Source organism: Nannospalax galili, unplaced genomic scaffold (assembly GCF_000622305.1).
Source record: "Nannospalax galili isolate Female #2095 unplaced genomic scaffold, S.galili_v1.0 scaffold3, whole genome shotgun sequence".
NCBI lineage: Eukaryota > Metazoa > Chordata > Mammalia > Rodentia > Spalacidae > Nannospalax > Nannospalax galili.
Genome location: NW_008351466.1, coordinates 5678397 through 5700497, shown reverse-complemented (window position 1 = coordinate 5700497; position 22101 = coordinate 5678397). Strand labels below are relative to the sequence as shown.

General features: G+C 35.2%; 1 protein-coding gene across 5 annotated transcripts in view; it reads left to right on the top strand.

The window, feature by feature from the left end:
* Diaph2 (diaphanous related formin 2) overlaps positions 1-22101 on the top strand; it is an 835758-nt gene that overhangs the window by 596651 nt on the left and 217006 nt on the right. For all 5 annotated transcript variants that reach the window (XM_029553627.1, XM_029553629.1, XM_029553628.1 and 2 more), the window contains one exon: positions 13256-13420. In XM_029553627.1, the coding sequence (XP_029409487.1) occupies positions 13256-13420 (165 nt within the window). The remainder of the gene's footprint in view (positions 1-13255; positions 13421-22101) is intronic.

Genomic DNA, 22101 nt, shown 5'->3' with positions numbered 1-22101 from the left:
ACAAAAGATCCCTATTAAATATCAAATGAAATACTTTGTTACATATTTAACTCTTTTCAATTCTGACTTCCACCTTTTTAAACCATTTTTTCTTCCGTATTGTTGTTAGCTCGATACATATGTTTTCTTGTTTTATAATGTTATCAAAACATTGAGCTAAATAGTATTTGGGGGTCTAGTTTATAATCACATAACTTTTCATGCCTTTGTAGAAGGCATTTATAATCACATAACTTTTTACTGTAAAAATCCATTCATTAGCTCTTTGAGTATTAATTTATTTTGTTTTCTCTAGCTAGCAGTTTGAGTGTTAAGTTCTTATTGTTAAGTGATCTTGTTTTCTCTAGATGTAGCATCTGTCATGCTCTTATTTAGTATGTGCATCTCGGTTTCAATGTAATTTAGATCAAATGTCATTTTTATTAGCAGCCAAGTTCTTAACTAATGGTAAATGTACGTATATTTTAGTAATTCATTTCACATGTTCTTTTTAATGCTTATTTCTGATTTTCAAGCTTTATTTTATTTGGATTTGAAAAAAATAACTTATTACCAAGTTGTTAAAATAGACAAATCATTCAGCACTATGTTCAGTTCAATACTTAGCCCTATTTTTTCTACTTTCATTTTATTTGGATTTTTAGAAACTAGTAAATAGGATAGTAAAAATACAACGAATTAATTAATATGCCTCATGAGTTCAAGATTCTTTTAACATATACTAGAATAAGCCTGGGTATGCACACGTACACTTGTAACCCTTGTACTTGAGAGGCAGAGGCAGGATTATCAGGAATTTAAGGTCATCCTTGGCTACATAATGGGTTCAAGGCCAGGCTGGGCTACATGAGACCCTGTTTCAGGTTAATCTATTTGTAGAATCAGGGTAAATCCAAGCTGTGAAGATGAAACAATTACATTAACTATTTCATTCACTTATGCAATATGGTGTCTTTTATGCACATGTTTCCATCTTTACAGAACTTATTGGGTATGTTTCATCCACACTAGAATCTAACTTTTTCTTTTCTCTGCCATCTGCTATTCAGTTAATGTGTTTGGATGTGTTTTATGTAAAAGAACTAACAGCCTAACATTCTGGCACACTTTGTTCTTATGTCTTGACAATATCTGGACATTTGTAGATAAAAGATATATTTTTGTTTGTACATATAAGTAAGTGAATATTGCTTCCCCTTAAGCACCCTGTTGAATCAATGCATTCAGAAGATAAAAGAAAAGAACCTACATCTTGGAGTGGTGGTTCATACCTGTATTCCTAGCACTCAGGGAGCTGAGGCATGAGGACTACCATAGGTTCAAAGCTAGCCTTGTCTACATAGTGAGTTCCATGCCAGCCTGTGCTACAACATGAGACCCTGTCTCAAAAGCAAAAACAAAATGAGATAAACAAAGAAACAGGAAGAAGAAGAAGCATATACTAACAATTTCAGTGTTTTGTCTTTTCTTTTTCCTGTTCCACTGTACCTATACCTAGTTCAGTTGCCTGGAGCTTTTCTTTAAATCTGAATTTACTGAGAGCAGCCAACGACTACTTTCAGTGTTCTCAGGCAGCAGCATGTGTACACCTATTTGCACAGTGTAGTTCAGGGTAATTGTGCATAGCACTCAGAGACCTTCTCTTGGCATAGCCAAAAAGTAGCTGTCTATTGTAGGTATCAAAGTCTACTGGTGCATGTACTAGAATTTCTTTCTGTGTTCCCTCACTCATAGAAGCTCTCTCTCTCTCTCTCTCTCTCTCTCTCTCTCTCTCTCTTTCTCACACACGCTCTCCACTCCTGTGGAATCCTAAGCAAATTCTATGTATACTAAAGTGACAAGGGACAAAAAGAAAGTAACCAAATCCTTTACTTTGACCTTGCACACAGTCATGAGACTACTTAGAGAAAAAGTAAAATTCTCATCTATGTTTATATATATATGTGTGTGTGTGTGTGTGTGTGTGTGTGTGTGTGTGTGTGTGTGTAGGTGTAAAGTTCATGGCTAAAATGAAATTTCACCCTTTTCCCCCTTACTATAGAGAAATGCACATAATATTGGGCCTTCCCTCTTAACGACTTCTTTTTCAAAAATAGTATGTACACTTTTCTTCCATTTGTTTGCCAAATGCTCCATTTCATGTTGAGGAATTGTAACAGTGAATTGTAGACAGTCTCCAGTCATGTCCTTCCAGTTGAACTAGTAGTTTCAAAATGAGATGATTCAAATTACCGTTTCTTGTTTTTCTTCCCTTACTCAACTAAAATTGACAACAAGGCAAACAAATGGGAAAAGCCAACTCTTTACACTGGAATCATAATCTAATAATGAATATATACCACACTGTATATTGGGCATCTAGGTTGAGTCCATGTCTTGGCATTTTGAATAGTGCTACAATGAACCTCAAGTTTCTACCTTTTCCTTTGATTCTGCCCAAGTTCTGTCCTTGAATAACTCATTGATGATTAAAACACATATGATTCCTAGTATCACATATTTTGACATGTCAGGAACACTTAGAGACAGCAAAGGCATTAAAAGTAGAACTTAGCTCATGTCCATATTACAAATGGAATGCTACTGAAGCTATTGTTTTACCGTTTCCTTTCTTCAAAGAGAAAATTTTCACTAGTACATTTTTATCTCTCACCAAGGAAAGGAATATGGACTTTGGAAGTGACAACACTGTATTTAAATAGACTCTCCCACAAACAAAAATCTAAAACTGCCTTCAGAATTACCTAACATCATTACATATTAAGACATACATTAATATAATGTTGGAAAAATATAGAAGCCACCAATGATCTAGAAAAAATAATTACCTCTTCCATATACATCTGCACATAAATATATTCATATATATGTATATTCATATGTATATGAAACCTTAAAAGAATAAAGCCTTACTAAAGAATATAAAAGGTGTTAAAAAAATAACTTACAGAAAAGTAAAATGGTAGCAAAAATAAAATTTCTCTGGTGAAAAATCTGGCCCAGAATTGGGTCAAAAGAAGCTCTCATCTATATTGAATAAATCTGAGGAATCCTAAAATGTTTGACGGCCATGACTGAGGTATTAGCTTAAAGCTCTTTATATCCTGAAATGTACTCCCTTTCTACCCCACGAGCAACTGGGGATGCTACCAAAAGTTAATGCATAGGTTATTACAGGATCATCTAAGATAATTTATATAAGATTATAGTATGAATAGATTCTGATAAGTACAAATAGGTCAGGTCCTCAAAGCTTATGGAAATAGGAGGTGGATGCTTAATGTCAAGGGTGACAAACAGGCTAGATTGAAGTGTATAAGAGTTCTCAATAGGCAATAAGGTTAGAAAATGTTTCAGTTCCATTATTTTATAAGAACATGTCTATCTTTGAATAAGTTTACGATAGACTAAATTCTAATTGCCATGTCCTTAGAAGATCCTTGACCTGCCTTCCTGCAATCTTGAATAGAAAGAATATGTAAATTAAGTGACTGGTTAAGTAGTATATTCTAACATTTCTATTTTTAAAAAAATAAATCTGCATGCTGAGAATGTAGTTCAGTTGGTAAACTGCTTAATAAGTATACAGTGCACCCTGGGTCCAATCCTCAGTACCACATATTATTGGGTATGGTAGTACACACCTATAATTCCCAATAGGCAAGTGGACATTGGAGGATCAGAAGTTCAGGGTCATTCTCCACTACAGCAAGTTTGAGGCCAGCCAGCCTGGGATACATGAAACCTTATCGAATCTAATATAAATTGTTATGTATCAGGCTCTGGAGCCATCTAGCTCAAGTTTGCTGATTTATTACTGTTTTTTATTTTCCCCCTTCTGAATAAAACTTTTCATTGTGTTTACTTTTTCCTCAAAATGGTAATGCTTCCATTTTACTTATTTATGCCATTTTGATATTTTGCAGCTAGAATGAACCATACATAATTTCTACTACAATTGCCTTGTTTTGTAACTGAACTGAAGGACGTGAGTTCCACAGACTATCCTGTCCATGCCAGAGGGGTCAGGGAGGGATTTAGATCTCCTATCATAATCCTGTGTCTTTTCAATGCACACAGTTAGTTCTTCCTCTTTGTTTTGCTTGTTGGCAGTTTCAGTTAAGTAAGGAAAATGAACAAGAAAGGTGAAGAAATACCTCCTGAATTTGAGCCTACCAGCTAAACTGAAAGAACATGATTGGGCTATAATTCAGTATTACAATTCCCAAACTTGAAATAATGTATTTGACAGAGGAAAATTGCTTATGATATTGGAATATATGAATTGGTTTAGAATAAAAAGAATTTTATTAAAGAGCACAGTAAACTCAAATACCTACACATTCATTCCAAAGAGGTATATAACAGAATTACCTAATGCCATGACAATTAAAACACATGAGACAACATCATAATAAATGAGAGGTAGTGAGTCTGAGATACTTGACATCATTTCTAATTTTGTGACTATATACAGTTATGTTTGAATTTCTAACATTTCTTACAATCTTTTATATCCAACTTTGTCACTATTCAAAATAAAATATAATTCACTTCCACTGGGACATACTATTTGTCCAAGTTTGCACTGACTACACCTTTTGACTTATTGGAAGTTCTGAGCATAGAGAGCAGTATCTGATATTTTGCTGTTAGCTAGACTTGCATTTCCTGAATACTCTTCCTTGGGGATGAAGTAGCATATTAAAGCCAATCCCACTGAGACTGAAAGAAAGTTGAACTAACGTGTCAGTGCATCATCCATATCAAAATTTAATTACGCAAGAGGATGTCGTCATGCTTTTGCTGCTTGCTTTAGTTTTGCAGTTCTCTCCTGCAGCACCTTATCTCCATTTTCTCAAGGAACCAATGCATATCAATGGCATATTAGAAACCATCCCATGAAACGTCCCCAGATGTCTTGAGCTCAGTGTGTCCAAAATTAGTTATTATTCTCTTCCTTCTAAATAGTGTTCAATGACTTGGCTATCAAGTTCTGACTCTTTTTCTTTAAGTTTATACAGAGACTGGAGAGATGGCTCAGGGGTTAAGAGTGTACAATATTCCCACAGGGGACCCATGTTTGTTCCCAGCATGTCAGGTGCCTCACAACCACCTGTAACTCCAGCTCCAGGAGATCCAATGCCCTTTTCTGGCCTCTATGGGCTCCTGCACTCACATGCACATGGCCACACACAGACATACACACACACACACACACACACACACACACACACATACATACATAATAAAAAGCTTATAGAAAACGTATTTGAGTCACACAGCCCTAGAAACTCAAGTTGCATCTTCATTACTTTCTCTTATTAATAAGTAGTCAATTTATATCCCATGGAGTATTCATCATCCATTGTTTTTTTTCTTTTTAAGACAAGGTCTCACTGTGTAACCCAGATTGGTCTTTAGCCCTCAGTCCTTTTGCATCGGTTTCCTGAGCGCTGGGAGTACAGGTTTGGACCACCATGCTCAGCTCTCCATATATTTATTACATCCATCGCAGCGGTTCCACTTGCAGTGATAATCTGTGAACTTCCTGGGTGCGCTCTCGGGATCCAGTCTCTTATCTTTCTACCGTAACTTCGCACTTGTTCTTAGAATTAGAATTTTGTAAGGTCACATTCACTCCTTGTACAGAATCCGTGGATTGTTGACTTCTACAATAACACTTGAAAATCGTGACATGCATTGAATTATTTTCCAGGTTTATGCCCCTTGGTATTGCTCTGTGTCTCAGAACTACTTTATCCCACAATGGTCACAGATGCCAGGTAACTCTAAATACATTGATGCCTTTGTTCATGCTTTTGTCATTGCTTGGAATATCTTTTCTCAGGCTAGAAAAACCATTCCTATATTTCAAGATGGGGTTCAAAACCTTATGAAACCTTTCCTCATAACCCAAGAACCCTCTCTGTGTTCCCACACCTTTCACAAATTCTTTTATGGGGCTTATTTTGTTTTATCAAGATTATTTTATCTTTTAAACAGAAAAAGTGTTAGAATATACTTCATTACCAAATAGGTCTGTATTTGGAGGTGTAGGTGTAGGGAAAGATACTCAGGTTCAAATCCTGAACCTGCTTAATTATCAACACAGCACTCAGAAAGTCAATTGGCTCTCCTGAGTTTAATTTCATCATGTGTAAAATGGGGCTGATAATAGTGTGTATGGATCATAGGGCCATTTGAAAATTTAAATAAAAGTTACTTGTTAAGCATATAGTTCGATACCTGGTTCATTCTCAGAGTTCACTATACCTTCATTCCTTTACTGCTGCTCTGCCATTATTTATCTGTCTCCCAACTTCAGTTGATAAATTCAGTGAGGGTTAGGAGCCATGTCTTACCATTTGCCTTTCTTTTTCACTAATTAATCCTTAGCAGTGTTTTATACAGTATCACCACATGGTATATGATGCTGACAGCTGAATATAAGCTAGGACTGAAGTTAGACGTTGATCTAATTAATGTCTATATATGCATCCCATGAATATTAAATAATGCTGACATTCCAAAATGTATACATCATTCTCAAATTTTATAATCATAATTCTTCTGTTACTGTAAACATAACTGTCTGTACCAGTCTTGGTAGTTATGCATTGCCTAATACCTATTCTTTTGAAAAATACCTTTGATTCTGTGTGATAGTCATGGTAGTTAATCAAATATATTTCAAATATTCATATAATATGTAGTCTTCTCATGAATACTTGTGAACTAGCAAGTAGACTTACTATCACTTGGGCAGTAGTCTATGTTCCCTTAGTCCTAAGAATGTTTTTGTTTCCTGTTTTAATTTAGGTAGAATTTTTTGTGCTTGAGTGGAAGACATCTGAATGATACTTTCCTTTTTAAACTTTTCAATAGCTTTTTTTTCTCAGGAAAAGTTCATAATATTTAAACGACCCACGGATTTTTGTCCCTACTTGCTTCATCAAGTCTCCCATTTGCTTCAAGGGCTTTAGCATTATAGACCCTGAACCTTTTTTGAGTTCCTAGAATATTTAATGCCATTCTGTGCCTTTTCTTGCCTGATCCCATTGCTCTTTCAACTGGCTTTTCCCATTCAAATCAGTTTTAATGTTTCATCCTTAAAAAGGAATTATTAAACTTATACCCTCTCCTATCTCTTCCACGTTTGAGTTTAGATCATCCAAATGTACATTCACTTGACGAATTGTTTTTTAATCTCCTTTTTGATTTGCAATTATCGACATAGTTTCTATTTATTTGTTCCAAGTACGTTTTCCCCACTGAACTATTATCCCCTAATATAAGGAGTTACTTTGTCCAAAAATTGATTACTGTGTTTCCATTCCCTAAGAGATATTTTGGCACATAGTAGGCATTTAATCATGTATTTGAGTAAGGTAATAAAAATATAATTCTGTGGAATATGTAAGTAAACAAAGATTCATTGCCACTAGATGCCTCTAATACCAGCAACTTGCGAGGCAGAGACAGGTGTCTCTCTGGAATTTTGAGGCCAGTCTGGTCTACATAGTGAATTCCAGGCCAGCAGGATAAATAATGACCACATTGTCATTATCAATGATTCAGATTTTTAAATATTTGCCAAAATATATTTGTTCCATATTATATAGTTTGTAAGTAAATTTTGGATATTTTATTTATGTCTTAATAATATTTTAAGATTAATTCTTTCAAATAATTGCTGACTATAAAATACTCAAATTATATGGAAAAATCATATTTACCTTTACCATTGAAAGGAATCTTTTCTGGTAGGTCATAGAAATTGCAAATGTTGTCTATATTTTCAAATAAGAGTGTATATTTATGACACCCTCTTATTTAAATGGGTAATTATATCATGTTACTAACTAAAGCTTGTGTGAAGGTTAAGTGGATCTCAAGTTGATTTTTCCATGTTCTTCAACAATCCAGAAGAAATGATATTTATTATTTCAAGTTTTTATTAAAATCATAAGTAACACATGTACTGCCTCTGAAGATGAGAAAATTTAAGAACTGATTTGACTAAATTAACTGCACGATATATAAATTCCCCTCCCCCCGGTGCTCTGCTAATGCTTATTCCACTTATAATAAAAGTTTTCTATAGTAATAATTGCTCAAAACACTAGAAATAAGTAAAATGATAGTTTTCTCTACCTGGTATTTTATGAAATAATGCCATTTTTCCAGTTGGAGAATAAGTGTTTTAGTTCTCATTTTCAACCAGGTATTGACAGGTAGGTATAACTATTTTTATTAGCCAAATATAAGTATAAAATGCATGTAGACATATAAGGAAAATAATTTACTTTCTATGTGGGGAACTAGCCAATTCAGGAACTATGGATTTTTCAGGTTGACTTTTAAGTCCATACTGCTACAAAGGCATATGATTTGTGAATTTATATATAGTTACACAAAGATATAGATAATACTACATGGAACATCTTGAAGTAATTGTAATCACTGCTTCTATTGGTCATAGTTTCAGTGGGTTAATATAAAAATACTTTGTGGGACTGAGGATGCATGGCTTATAAATAAACTTTTCAGATTTGTGAGACTCGATTAGTTTCAAATTAATATTCTCAAATGGTTAACATCTTAACTGCTAATATTTTTAAATGCTACATATATTTTAGTATATAGTCTGTTCTAAGAACACTTCTGTGAGGGAGAGATTGATGCAATCTTAGTTCACAGCTTCTTAACCAAGCTCTGTGTTTAAAAATTCAGAAGTTTTTTCTTCATTGAACAAGGAATTTGAAAGGGGACTGGTACAAGCAAAATAATTCTGAATTATCCCCCCCTTTCATAGTTGATTACTTTATGTTTTAGATCTGCGTCGCTTTGCTTCCTTGTGGTTATATTTAATTTGGGATGTAAATTACTATGAATTACCCTCGTCATAGAAAGTTCATTGCTTTCTTATAGTTCTATAGATTTCAGAGGTTTTTCAGGTGGCCTTTTATATTTTGAAGCCAAGAGAGTCTAATCCTCACATAACCTTATTGTTTGATGTGGTTATAGTTTTGTTACTCTTTTTGTGACCTCAAGACCAAGATATCTGGCTGTTTAAGAATAAATGCCCTTTGGAGTGATGCTAGATCAGGCTCCAGTGGATGAACCCACGTGGAGAGGCATTTGGGGACACAAACTTGACTCAACAGGTCTTGACATACATGACAGAATACATGAAATCCTGTGAGCAGGGGATGGGTGTGTGCAGATAGGGGAGGATGTCTAAATATGATTACAATGTATTGTATGAAATGCAGAAAATGTGAACAAAAATATATATTGAAAAAAGAGAATAAATGCCCTTTGATTCTGCCACTTTTCCCATTCTGTCCAGTAGTTCCTGAGAGACATAAATCAGAAGTTCTGTTATAGTTATGCAGTGTACCTAAAACCATCCTTCCCTCTGCACTATAAACACGGCCTTATGTGGTTCTTTTAGTGCTCTCTAAACCCAGCTAAGAGTAGACTGCCTGACCTAGTCAACTCTTTCATAGTATTCTGCAACATATTTCCTAAAACCTGTTATATTAAACCTTAAACAATCAGCATGTAAGAGTAATTGAGGCCAATTTAAATCTCTACCAATATAAGTACCTTCTACTTTCTGATCTTCTCCATAGCCCCAGTCCAGTTAAGGATATCTGTACGTTATTAAATAAGTAGATATTGGCAAAGTTGCCCAGGTTGGTCTTGGATCCCTGATCCTCCTGCTTCAACCTCCCAAGTAGCTAAGAACACGTGAATCATGCAGCATATACAGCAAAAATAATTCTGTGCATGTGTGTGTGTGTGTGTGTGTGTGTGTGTGTGTGTGTGTGCGAAACCTCCATGGCATACATGTGGAGGAGATCAGAGAAGAACAACTTGTGAGAGTGAGTTCTCTCCTTCTACCATGTGGGTCCTTGGGATCAAACTCAGGCCATTAGGCTTGGTGGCAAGTGCCTTTACATACTGAACCATCTCACTGTCCACAAAAATGTATTCTTAACTTTGATTGTCTAATATGAACAGTAAAATTACTCATTTTAAATTTTATCTTCTATATTAGAGTTCTCCAGAAGAAAAATGGTGATAAATAGATATAAAGGCAGATATAGAGACAAAGATGATAGATGAGATTTATTTGGAGATTTGGCTTGTGCTTGTGAATGTTGAGAAGTCCCACTATCTCCCATCTGTAAGCTGCAAACCAAGAACACAGGTGGTGTATTTCCAATCCAAGTTCAAATGCATGAGAGCCAGCAGACAGAACCAGTAGTTCCCAAAGCAAAGTCCTGAGCCCAGAGAACCAAGGAGATGATTTTAAGTCTTAGTTGTAGTCTGAAGACCCCAAAGCAGGAGTGACTACGTTCCAAGGCAGAAGAGGATGGATGTTCCAGCTTCAGAAGGAAATGCCATATGGGGTGGTGCTTGCTTTCATTCTCAACAAGTAGGAGACAGAGAAGGCAGATTCTGTGATATCACAGCCAGCCTGGGAAGATCCAGGCCAGCTGGGGCTACTGGAAGCCTCTGTCTCAAAAAAAGAAAAAGGAAAAGAAAAAGAAAAAGAAAAAGGAAGGCAGGAAGGGAGGAAGGGAAGAAGGGAGGAAGGGAGGAAGGAAAGGAGGAAAGGAAGAAAATCTGTGCTCCATTTTTCTGTTCTATGGGGGCTCTCAACAGACATTATGACCCTCAACCCCATTGGTGAGCTGATTAAAATGCAAATCTCTTCCAGAATCACCCAGCCAGATGCACCTGGAACATTGTTTCCCTAGCTATTTGACAATCCCTTAGTCCAGTCTAGTTGACTGGTATAACTATTAGATCTAATAATGTAACTAGATGGATGGGTGCAGTCTACATAATCTCCACAAATTTGAACTTCTCATAGTGGTATTTCATTACCTATTTGAAAAGGTGAAAACCTTTTGAAGAACTAACAAGGAACATAACAGAAAGAAAAGTGCATCATAGATACTTAGTGATATACATATTCAAACTGATAATCATAGAATATTTATAAAATTGCAAAGTCAGAGTAGAGATTAAGGATTTAATAATGATTACGTCAGTGACAAGTTTAGTATATCTTCTGTTTACTGTCAACTCAAAAAATGCAATGTCCTGGGGCTGGAGGGATGGCTCAGTGGTTAAGAGCGTTGGCTGTTCTTTCAGAGGTCTCAGGTTGTATTCCCTGCACCTACAATGTGCCTAAAGACCATCAGAAACTCCAGTTCCAAGAGATCTGACACCTTCTTCTGGTCTCCACAGGCACTGCACAATACAGGTGCACTTACATCAAGCAGACAGTACACTCATACACATAAAATAAAAAAAAAATTTAAGATTATTCCTTTTTATTTAAATAAATGAAATATCCTAAATGAAATAAAGGTATGAAAAGGAATGAGACTGTGCAATTCTTTTGTATGTGGAGTTCCATGTAAGATCTGATGGCATGATTGCTATTCTGAAATATTTCAGTGCTGAAATATCTGTCCTTTTGCTGAGTAATATCTTTGAAGATAAGTAAAAGACAGTGGCTGGGCTTCTGTCCATTTGTTATTTCAAAGACTATTCATAGACTTTTTCAAATCTTCTGACTTTGGAACACAGAATTTCTGAAATCAGTTTTTGGCCTATAAAAACAAATTTATGAAATTATGCAACACTACACAAACATGTTTTAGCCCATCAAAAACTGTTAGGATAAATGAGGAACATAAACATTTCCTTTCTTGTTATTTTTGACTTTTCACTGTTTTACAGACGTTGGGCATTCTGAAATATGCAGTTTAGTAATTTGCATTGCAAACAGATTACAAGTAAGTGACCTTTGCAAAGTGTTTCTGACTAGCATATCCCTAGTAGAGGTCTGTAATTTTTTCCCCTTTTAGGGGGTTAGTGGAGGAGGAAACAAAACACTTTCATTCTTCTCAGAAATGAAGACACATGCCTCATTTATGGTACACTGAAACAGGATGCTTAACACACATAATATATTCTCAAGAATAAAAATTATGTGATGGTATATTTAAATGGAAAATTCAGAATGTATACGGAGCATGTACATTTTATGGAAAACAACAGTTTGTTAGAAAAACTAATTTTTAAGGTCTATTAATATCAAAATGGACTTGAGGGTTGAATGATTTAATGTCACTTGTTAGCAGAGAAAGGCTTGTTGTGTTGCTAATGTGAATGCTAATGGTTAAGTAGCATTAAAAAGACTATAGATAAGGGGCATCTCATTTTCAAAATCATGGTATGTTAGGCAACTGTCAGCTACAAAATAATTTCCAAAAATGGCCTGATTTCTGTTTTGACTTGCATTGTATAGAAAAAAAGTGCTGTTCCCATAGAAAATAAATTTGGCCCTAGGTCATAATATTACTTCTGTGACCACCAGTAGTTTCTAGGAATTTAACTTAAACAAACTTATTGTGTTTTCTTTTCTTCATAATTAGTCCACCTACCTTTCTCTCAATCATTCTTATCAATTAACATTCAACAGTTACCTAGCAATAGAAGACCAGAAGGAAGTGCCCTAACATATTTTCCATACTTTTATCAGAGTTAGAAATTTCAGTCAATGTAATCAGGTATTTAGTATTTCTATGTCTTATAAGGTTCAGTTTTCAATAAATGTCTAACTAAAATGCCCTACATAGTTGCATGGTTATACATTAAATACTTCTTTCTGAAGAATTTTAAAACTCCTTAGCCTATATGACTCAAGAAAGTTGTCCACTGTATTGTGTGACCCTATCTTACACTTTATATATTGAAGTACTAAACATCAAGTTTCTAAGAATTGACTGTATTTGGAGATAGGTACTTTAAATAAGTTATTAAGATTAAAAGGGGGTATCTTAATATCATATGACAGGTGGCCTTATAAGAAAAGGAGATTTGAACACAGGCTACACAAACAGATGGGCAGTCATATAAGAACACATCAAGAAGGCAGCCATCTGCAAGCCAAGGACAGAGCAATTTCATAAGACACTAAGCCTTCCAAACACCGTTAACTCAGACCTCCTAGTCTCTGGATGTATGAGAAAATAATTTGTGCTGTATAATGCACCCAGTATGTCATATTTTAAAATGGCAGTTCTAGCAAACTAATACATAATCATAATTATTTGTATACTACAAATATATTTACAGAAATGATGGTTTTAGTCAATCACAACTTTTATTTAGTGACTGTTTCTGAAATGCTACTGGACCACATTCCTTAACACAAACTTACAGCTTTACAAAGAGTGCTAGAGAACAATTTGAAAAACTGTCCACCATGCACAACAATATGGTGAAACTCTACGAGAACCTTGGAGAGTACTTCATTTTTGATCCTAACACAGTGGCCATAGAAGAATTTTTCGGAGATCTCAACAACTTCAGAACTCTATTTTTGGTGAGTACTTTATTTTAATGCTTACAAGGACTTTTCTTACTTTTAAACTTCTGTTGGCATTTTTATGTGTCTATTCACTATGACAACTTCATGTTACAGACCTTTAGTAGGAATTGACAATTATTTTATAACTATGGCATATTTAAAAATCATTGGCTGCTTCTTGTACAATTGGAACCTAAATGACTTTTGTTCTAGTTTGTTTCTCCATTGCCATGATAAAACACTCTGACCAATACCAACTTGGGGAGGAAAGGGTTTATTTTATATTTCATCTCTTGGGTTACAGTTCGTCACTAAGGGAGCCCAAGGTAGGAACTCAGGGCAGGAACCTGGAGGCAGGAGCTGGAGCACAGGCCATGGAGGAATGCTGCTTTACTGGCTTGCTCCTTTGGCCCATGCTCAACCTGATTTCTTGTACAACACAAGACAACCTACCCAGGGGTGACACCACCCACTGTGGGCTGGGCCCTCCCACATCATTCAACAATCAAGAAAATACCCTAATGACATGGCCATAGGCCAGTCCAACTCACCATTTGAGGCTCCCTCTACCCAGGTGTGTCAAGTTAACAACCCTAAAGGGATCTAGCACAAGTTTTCTTAACTTAAGGTGTACACAAAAAAATATTCTACCAAAAATTTATAGAAAACAAATGAATTGATACTTAAGTGACTCTGGTTTACATGTTAGAATATTATCATTATACCTAGCTTAAATATTCATGTCTAAAAATTACCTTTTACCACATTATATTGCTTTGATGTATGAATAGGTTTCTTTTGCAGCCTGAATGAGAAAGGGAGTTTGACCTGAACTATGTGAATGACTTTGAATACTTCAAATTACTTTCAAAAAGAAAAAAAGCTCTTGCTTTAAACTATAAGCTGGCAACTGTGCCTATAAATATTAGCATTAATTGGGGATAGGCAGTTAGTGTGCAACTTATGATCTTAGAAGGAAGCAAAGGTTTTGTGTATAAATATTTTATTAGTGAATCTCTGAGTCCAGGAGGAGCACAGATTATGATAATGATGGAAATGGAAAGATCTTTACACTAGATAATAAGTCAATTTCCATATATTTGAGAAAAGAACCTCTATTATCTCCAGCAGGAAGATCAGATAGCAACCAAATTATATGCAGTTTGAGGTATGATTCTCTCACAACAAAACAGTTATTTGTTAAGTAGACTCTGTTAATCACTGATATTTCCTCGTGAAATTGTTTGATTGTAGTGCAACTTGGACAGTTTATTAGGTGGAAATATGCTTGTAGAAACAAAATTGCTTTCGTCTAGTAGTCCATGAGATACGAAGCACGGTGCATCCCAACAGTTAAATGAGCAACTCTGCTAATGGAAGCTATACCAAAACCTTCATAAATATTATCATTGCCTTTCATGTTTGTGCTGAGAATATTAGCTGATTTTGGTCTTTGACCCTTAACAGAGACACATATTTAACTTTTCAGTGACCCGTAATTAGTATGTAATCTACTAACAAGAAAAGAGCTAAGAAAAAGTTGTCAAGTCATGTTCAATATTTAAAAGATATAAATATGATGTGAATATATAAATACAGGCAAAACCGACTTGAGTTATTTTCAATAAAGAAAAAAGAAGAGCAGTAATGTTCCTTTTTCTGTGGTTTCACTTTCTGTAGTTCAGGTTAATTGTAGACCAAATAATTAAATGAGAAATTCCATTGGTAGACAACTCAAAAGTTTTAAATAACTTTTATTAGAAGACATGTTTATAATTGTTTGATTTCATTATTATTGTTAGTCTCTTATTTTTGCTGACTTACCTACATGAGAACTAGGTATGCAACTTATTGGCAGTCTTGATCTTGGGTTGTTCATGTAATTTCTCTGGGCATTGGTTTCCTCATCTATAAATTGGGATGATACTTCCTGCCTTCTCACCAACAAAGGGAAACACCCGGTATGTTGTGCTATGTATCTGCCCGGTTTCACTACTCATTCTCTGATCATTCTTTCAGTTATTTATTGAGAATTAACTTGCTTTTGTTGTTCTAAGCCAGACATGAAGGGAAAAAAGTAGTCTGTCTCTATGAATAACTACAGGCAGATACATCCATTAGAACTTGCTATGTCCTGCCCCAGACATATATTATGGCATAATAATACAAAGGAGGAAGTGCCTAATTCTGCCTGTGGTGACCAGAGAATCTCTCATAAGGAGCTTAACGTTTGGACAGAGTCTAGAAAAATCCATAGGTGGTTGACAAGCAGACTTTGACAAGCATGTTTAAGGATTTTATTCTTGACCTATAGGTTGAAGACTCGTAAATCGACATCACCAGCTTCAGTCTATTGCTGGAGCTCCCTATGTTCCTGTTTCATAGTGACTACACTCTCCCAGGGGAGAAAAGAACCCTGAAAGGGAGATGAAAACTGGAACCACTAGAAGTTCCCATTTTCTTAGTGCTTTCTGTGTTTGGCCTCAGGGTTCTTAGTGCTAAAAGCATATTGGACTATAGATGGAAGCAATAAAATACCAGTAGTGCTGAGAAGAAAATAAGACTTCTGATTCATGTGCTACAAAAAATTACTTCCAAATGAGCTCAGAGCTTCATCTTGGGAGATGTATTTGGCATGTGTAGCATAAACAAAATGCACATACTAAAAAATCTTCCTCAGAGAGAGATAGCCTCAGAAAGATGGGAAAAACAGAAATAAACAAAAGGAACTGACATTACAGATTAATGTCTTTTTCAAAAGTATCCCATTAAAATGACTGAAAATTAAATGGGGTAATATCTATGGAATACTGCTCTATACATTATTAACATCATACTCAGCTAGTGAGGATATTGACAGTATTCAAGACGTTGGTGTACAAATATATGTAATTGGAAACATTTCCAAATTCAGCATCTGTCTTTTTAGTTAGTTTCTCTGAGATTTCATCAGTTATAGAAACAGGAGATAATTTCATCAGGATTAATTTATAACCCCTAAATTCCAGTTGGATGCTTTGTGGACTCAAATTCCATATTTATGCAGTGCCTAAATGTTTTTATTTTTCTTTTTCTCCTTTATGTTTCGATCTTTCTACTACTTTAAATAGGTGATTGTACAAATAGTCTTTTTTTCTTCTGAGATGTTTTTGAATAGAATATTCAAACCCAGTGAACCTCACATGTTTCACCACTATACAATATAAAAATTAATTTCAGCTGTTGGAAAAGTGTTTGAGGCAAGTATTTTCTTCAATAATTTTCATAGCTCCATATAAATTATAGAAAATACTTCTTTTCTCTTTTAAATCTGTCAGTTTCCTGCTGCTTCTGTGTGTGTTATTTTAATGAACAATATGTTGCCAAGGCACTCAATAAATATTTGTTCTGTTTGTCCTCGATTCTATAGCTCTTAGATGAGAAATACAGGAATGCAGCTTTGTAGAGTTATTAGATACATTGACATAACTTACAAAGATATTTCCATAACTATTAATCATGCTAGCAGATTTTCCCTCATCAAAATAAAAATGTGCAACTGTTTACTTGATAAATAAACTTTCAAACCAATCTAAGAAGAGAATTAAAATGTTTAACTGTTAGAAGAGTAAATGATAACAAGAAATAACTCCATTGTTTTTCGCTCTTGTTCAGTCTTGCTGCTTCCTAAATGTCTTTTCAACCTGTCAAGGTTATTTTTTTTGTTTTGTTATTATTATTTTTTCTAGCCTTACTGGCACTATTTGAGTTCTGAGCCTCTACCATCTCTCAGCTGAACTATAATGACTTTATGTTAGTTTTAGTGGTATCTGTGTTTGTACATTTGTTTGTTTTTCCTTGCCTGTCATAGAATCCAAGGCTTGGTGCTTTCTAGGCTAATACTTGACAATAAACCAAACCCCCTGCCTTTCCAGTATACTTCTATTTTCTAATCCATTCACCAGGCTATCGTCAGAGAAATACTGAAATCCAAACAAAAGAAAAAAAGTTAACATTACTTTCCTGGCTTAAAATTCCGTCATGCATTCCCTAGTGGCCTCACAATGAATTTGAACTTTTAAAAACTAAAGTGTTGTGCCGGGAGTGATGATACAGATCATTAATCCCTGCATTCCAGAGGCAGAGGCACACAGATCTCAAAGTTCTAGGCCAGCAGGGCTACAGTGCTACATAGTGAGACCCTGTCTCAAAAAACAAACAAAAATTAAATATTTACAGAACTGTAGTTATTTAAAAGGCAGACCCTCTATAGTTGTTCCCAAATGTGCCACAATCACTTAATCACTCTTTCTAAGATAGGAAAAATCACATCTGGAAGACAGAAGCAGCAAAAGACACTAGTGGATTCCTAAGAAAGACTAGAGCCTGGCAAAAACTGAGAGAAACTTTGGAAACACAAGATCAATACTAGAGGAAGGCTGAGAAGCTAGTGTGGCATTGAGACTGTGTCGTAGTTGTTCCTGTAGCTGGAAAGCCATAGAGAATTATGACAATCAAAGCTAAGTGCATGTCAGTTTTAGAGATGTTCTTCCTTCTGTGTTAAATAACTATTCTTTTAAAATCTGAACTGGATTTATTTTGTTTTGTTCTGTTTTGAGACATGGTGTCATGTAGCCCAGGCTAACTGCAAACTAATTGTGTAGTCCAGGCTGGCCTTGAACTACTAATCCTATCTCTATCTCCTAAATGCTAAGATCACATGCATATACCAGAATACTTCCCAAAATAATTTGAATATATACATATATTTATTTATGGACATATATATAGGGACATTTTATTGATTTTTATGAAAATCAAAGTGAAAATCTAAATTGTGAGAGCTCTCTGTAGCCATATTGGCTTAGGGAGATATTTTATTTGGAGAACTCCTCATTTCTCTGAAGCCATCTTCTCCTTGACAAGGCCTTAGTCTTCTCTAAGAGTAAACCATAACTAGTATACCAAGGAGAGGATCTACATTTAGTTAAACTCAAAAGACTAAATTGATAATATATAGGAAAATTTATTCATTCATTAAAAGCAATTCGACTTTAAAGAGGATGAATTTTTTCATAAAAGATTATGTGTATAATTCCTGATCCAAGAAGACGAAGTTATTTTGACACATTTTAAAGCTTTAAGCTCACAAGCTCTTGACATTTAAAGGGATCATTAGTGCTGTACAATTTTTAAAAATGGCAGACTTAAGAAAACAAACATATTGTTTAACAAAGGTCTTAATGAGTAATAAACTGTTTTCCAAAGTCTCATCACCCCCAAATCTCCATTAGATGCCTCATAAATTAATTTCTCTTTGCTTTGCCAGTAAAATGGTAATTAATATTGTGAAAATGACCTGGAGACACTACAAGATCCTGATGTGTCTCTTGAATAATTTAGTTTTCCTTGTAAGCTAAAGGTCTCCATGTCTCATCACTTAGGAATTCAGAGGCAAGTTGCCTTAGTAACAATAATCCAAAGATTCCAAATAATCTATCCTCCTCCCTGGACCCCCATCAAGCAGAACTTAAGCTCCTGCGGCCTGCATTCCCAAGGGCACACCTGAAGTTCTTTCATACATGTACGTTTGCTAATAACATGTTGCCTGTGGTCACCATTTGACATTTGCTCACAAATTATAGAGTATATACAATTCAAGAAATAGACAAGTTCCTACTACCTCTCCTAACTTCTATATATGTCATTCATATATATGCCTGACAAAGCTATCTGAAGCTGCCTTCTATGAAAGTGCCTAGGCATAGGCCAAGGGTACAGTTTTCTCCTGTGCCAACTTTTCCACCAGTCTTTGAATTATCATAGTATTATCATGAATTATAGCTCTGTATTGCTCAGTGCTTAAGGAGATTCACAGGACACTTCATTAAAAACACATCCTTTCCCTTCTGATCCCTTTCTCCTTGGAGGCCTTAAAAAATGTTTCAAGTCCTAGATACCTGAAGGGGCTCCTAATAGCATAAACCCCTTCACTGCCCTCCTTCTTCACTTTTGCTCAAGCTGCTAGGCTTATATCTTCATTTTCCTAGAATCCAGGAATAAATAAAATGCCAGCATAAATCCTTTCATGCAAATAGAGGCCTGAGGGCCTACCAACTCCCTCTACTTAATCACATACACCCAGATTATTCCCTTTGAGCTCAGCTTGGACCCCCCCCTGCTACATAGCCTTAGGTTTATTTTTGATCTATTGCAACTCTTTGAAAATAGGAGATCCATGTAAAATACATGGTAACTCCATTAAGTAGAATATTTGACCAGAATTCCTCTTTTCCCAGCTGTGCCAGAGAAGAGAATTTATTCTATTATATATAGATATCATTGAATTCTCCTTTACAAAAAGATGTCACCTATCAACTGTAATATTCTGTTTATTTACTTTGGACCAAAAGTGGATGTCCTATTTTTCTGATATGATTGTTCCTTGTGTAGAAAAACTAAGCAGTATATCATGAAGAACTAAAGGAATATGTGACAATGGTACATGTAGTTTAAAGAAAACCTAGATTCCCTAACATCACAAAAATATCTAGTGGTATGAAAGGTTTTGAAATAAGGGTACATTTTACATTAATATTATAAAATTTTAAAGTATTATAAATGTTCCTAAAAGTATTTCTAAAAATCATCAGAATTTCTTTATGAAAAGCTAAATTTTGCCCTTTAAAATTGAAGAAAATATAATAGTTAACTCTGAAAATATTAATAAAATCAAGTTAATGCTTTTTTTCCTATTAAAGTCTATTAATAATTAGAACCTGCATGTAAAATGCAGTATCTTGGGCTCAGCAGTTAAGAGCCCTGACTGCTCTTGCAGAGGACCCAGGTTCGTTTCCCAGCACCCACATGTCTGCTAATAATGGTCCCTAATCACATCCCTAACCATTTCCAGGGGATACAATGCCCTCTTCTGACCTTACTGGGCATTGCAGGACACAAGTGTACATACATACATGCAGACAAAAAACTCATACACATGAAAAAAAGTAAAAACATTTTTAAAAATACACTATCTTTAGTTCTGGCAACATGTCATATAGAATTTTTCATAGAAGTGTTCTATATAAACAAGTTATCATTGAGTTATATCCAAGTAGTAGGATAGCTATTAGATATGCAATACAGGATATAAGCTGACCTTTTCTAGAGATCTTGAGACTGACCAAAGGTACATCAAAGTATACAGAGCTATAACCTCAGCAAGAAATGCAACCAGCGAGGTTAATGTAACCATTGTGCTCTCTCTCTCTCTCTCTCTCTCCCCTCTCTCCTCTCTCCTCTCCCTCAGCTTGCTTTGTTTTTCTTCATTCTGTTTCATCCTTGTTAGTTTATTCACTAATTAATCTTTAATCAGGAAAGCATCACTAGCTACTGTATAAGTCAATTCAAAGCAGGATTGCCTTGAATCTTGCCCACTGAGCAATTTATTCTCTTGTAAACCCATTCCCTCTTCCCCTGCCACCTACCTCCCCCATTTGCTTATCAACTTGTTCAAATCTCTTCTTCCAAGAAGGCCCCCCCCAAGTCTTCTGTGTGGTTTCAGACCTCCACCTTTTACCTTGTAATGTGCCAGTCTGTCAATCTCCCAATCTTCAGTGATTACCACTGTGATTTCCCTAGTATGGACCAAGCAGGCACAGTGCTAATGACTAAGGATAATTATGAATTATTAATGAATTCAGAAAACAATGTATGAACCAAAATTAAAAATGCTTACCCTCCAGAACTCCAGTAAAGTGGGAACAAAGAGTCAAATATGTAACATCCATAGGGAAAGCATGTAAGCACAGAGAGATGCATTCACTCTGTGGGATTTAGGCAGGCTCCAGAGACCAAGTGACATGTAAACTGGGTGCAATCGTTTTGCTTTTGTAGGACCTTTCATGTTCAAAGAATTCCTTTTTCTTTTGTTCTTCCCTACCTCCTTTTGATGTTTAAGTCTAGTGGTAAATATACATTATTTCCTAGTGTTCCATGCTGAGTTCAAAGAGGAAAAACAACTATTTTATTGCCAGAGAAGTAGTTATCAGCTAATTATTATGATCTAGAGGTTATCCACCATATGCTTGGATAAGCAGTAACCAAATTTCAATTAATTCTTATGGGCTGACAGCTATAACAAACAATAGGGTAGTTGAGGCAGATTAACTAGCAGAAAGAACCACTGCAAGACTGATTTGTATCGTATTAATTGGGGCCAGTGGATCTCATCCAAGGATGATTTTGCTTTCCAGGAGATATTTGGCAAGATCTAGAAACTTTTTCAGTTATCACAATTAAGGAGAAGGGTACTAATGGCATCCGTTGAGTGAAGCCCACCATATAGCAAACTACAGTAATATGCAGGATGACCTCCCTTATCAAAGAAATGTCAGTAGTGCTAAGGTCAAGAAATCCTGCTTCAAGGTAATTGCTAATGATCTTTTTGTGTTAGTTATTATTCAGAAAATCCAAATAAGTAAAATCAATACTAAATAAAGCATTTTTTACACTTTTCAATTAGAATTAAATTGATTTGATCAATGTTTTATTTTGGGGTACTTTTATTTTGGGGTAATATTTTCTGTATTATTAAAAATATCCTGGCTCATATTGTTCTTAATATTTTTACTCATCATGCATGGAAATTTAAGGAAAATTACAAAATGCAGACTTAAAATGAAAAAGAAACAAATCTGATTTTTCACTCCTAGATA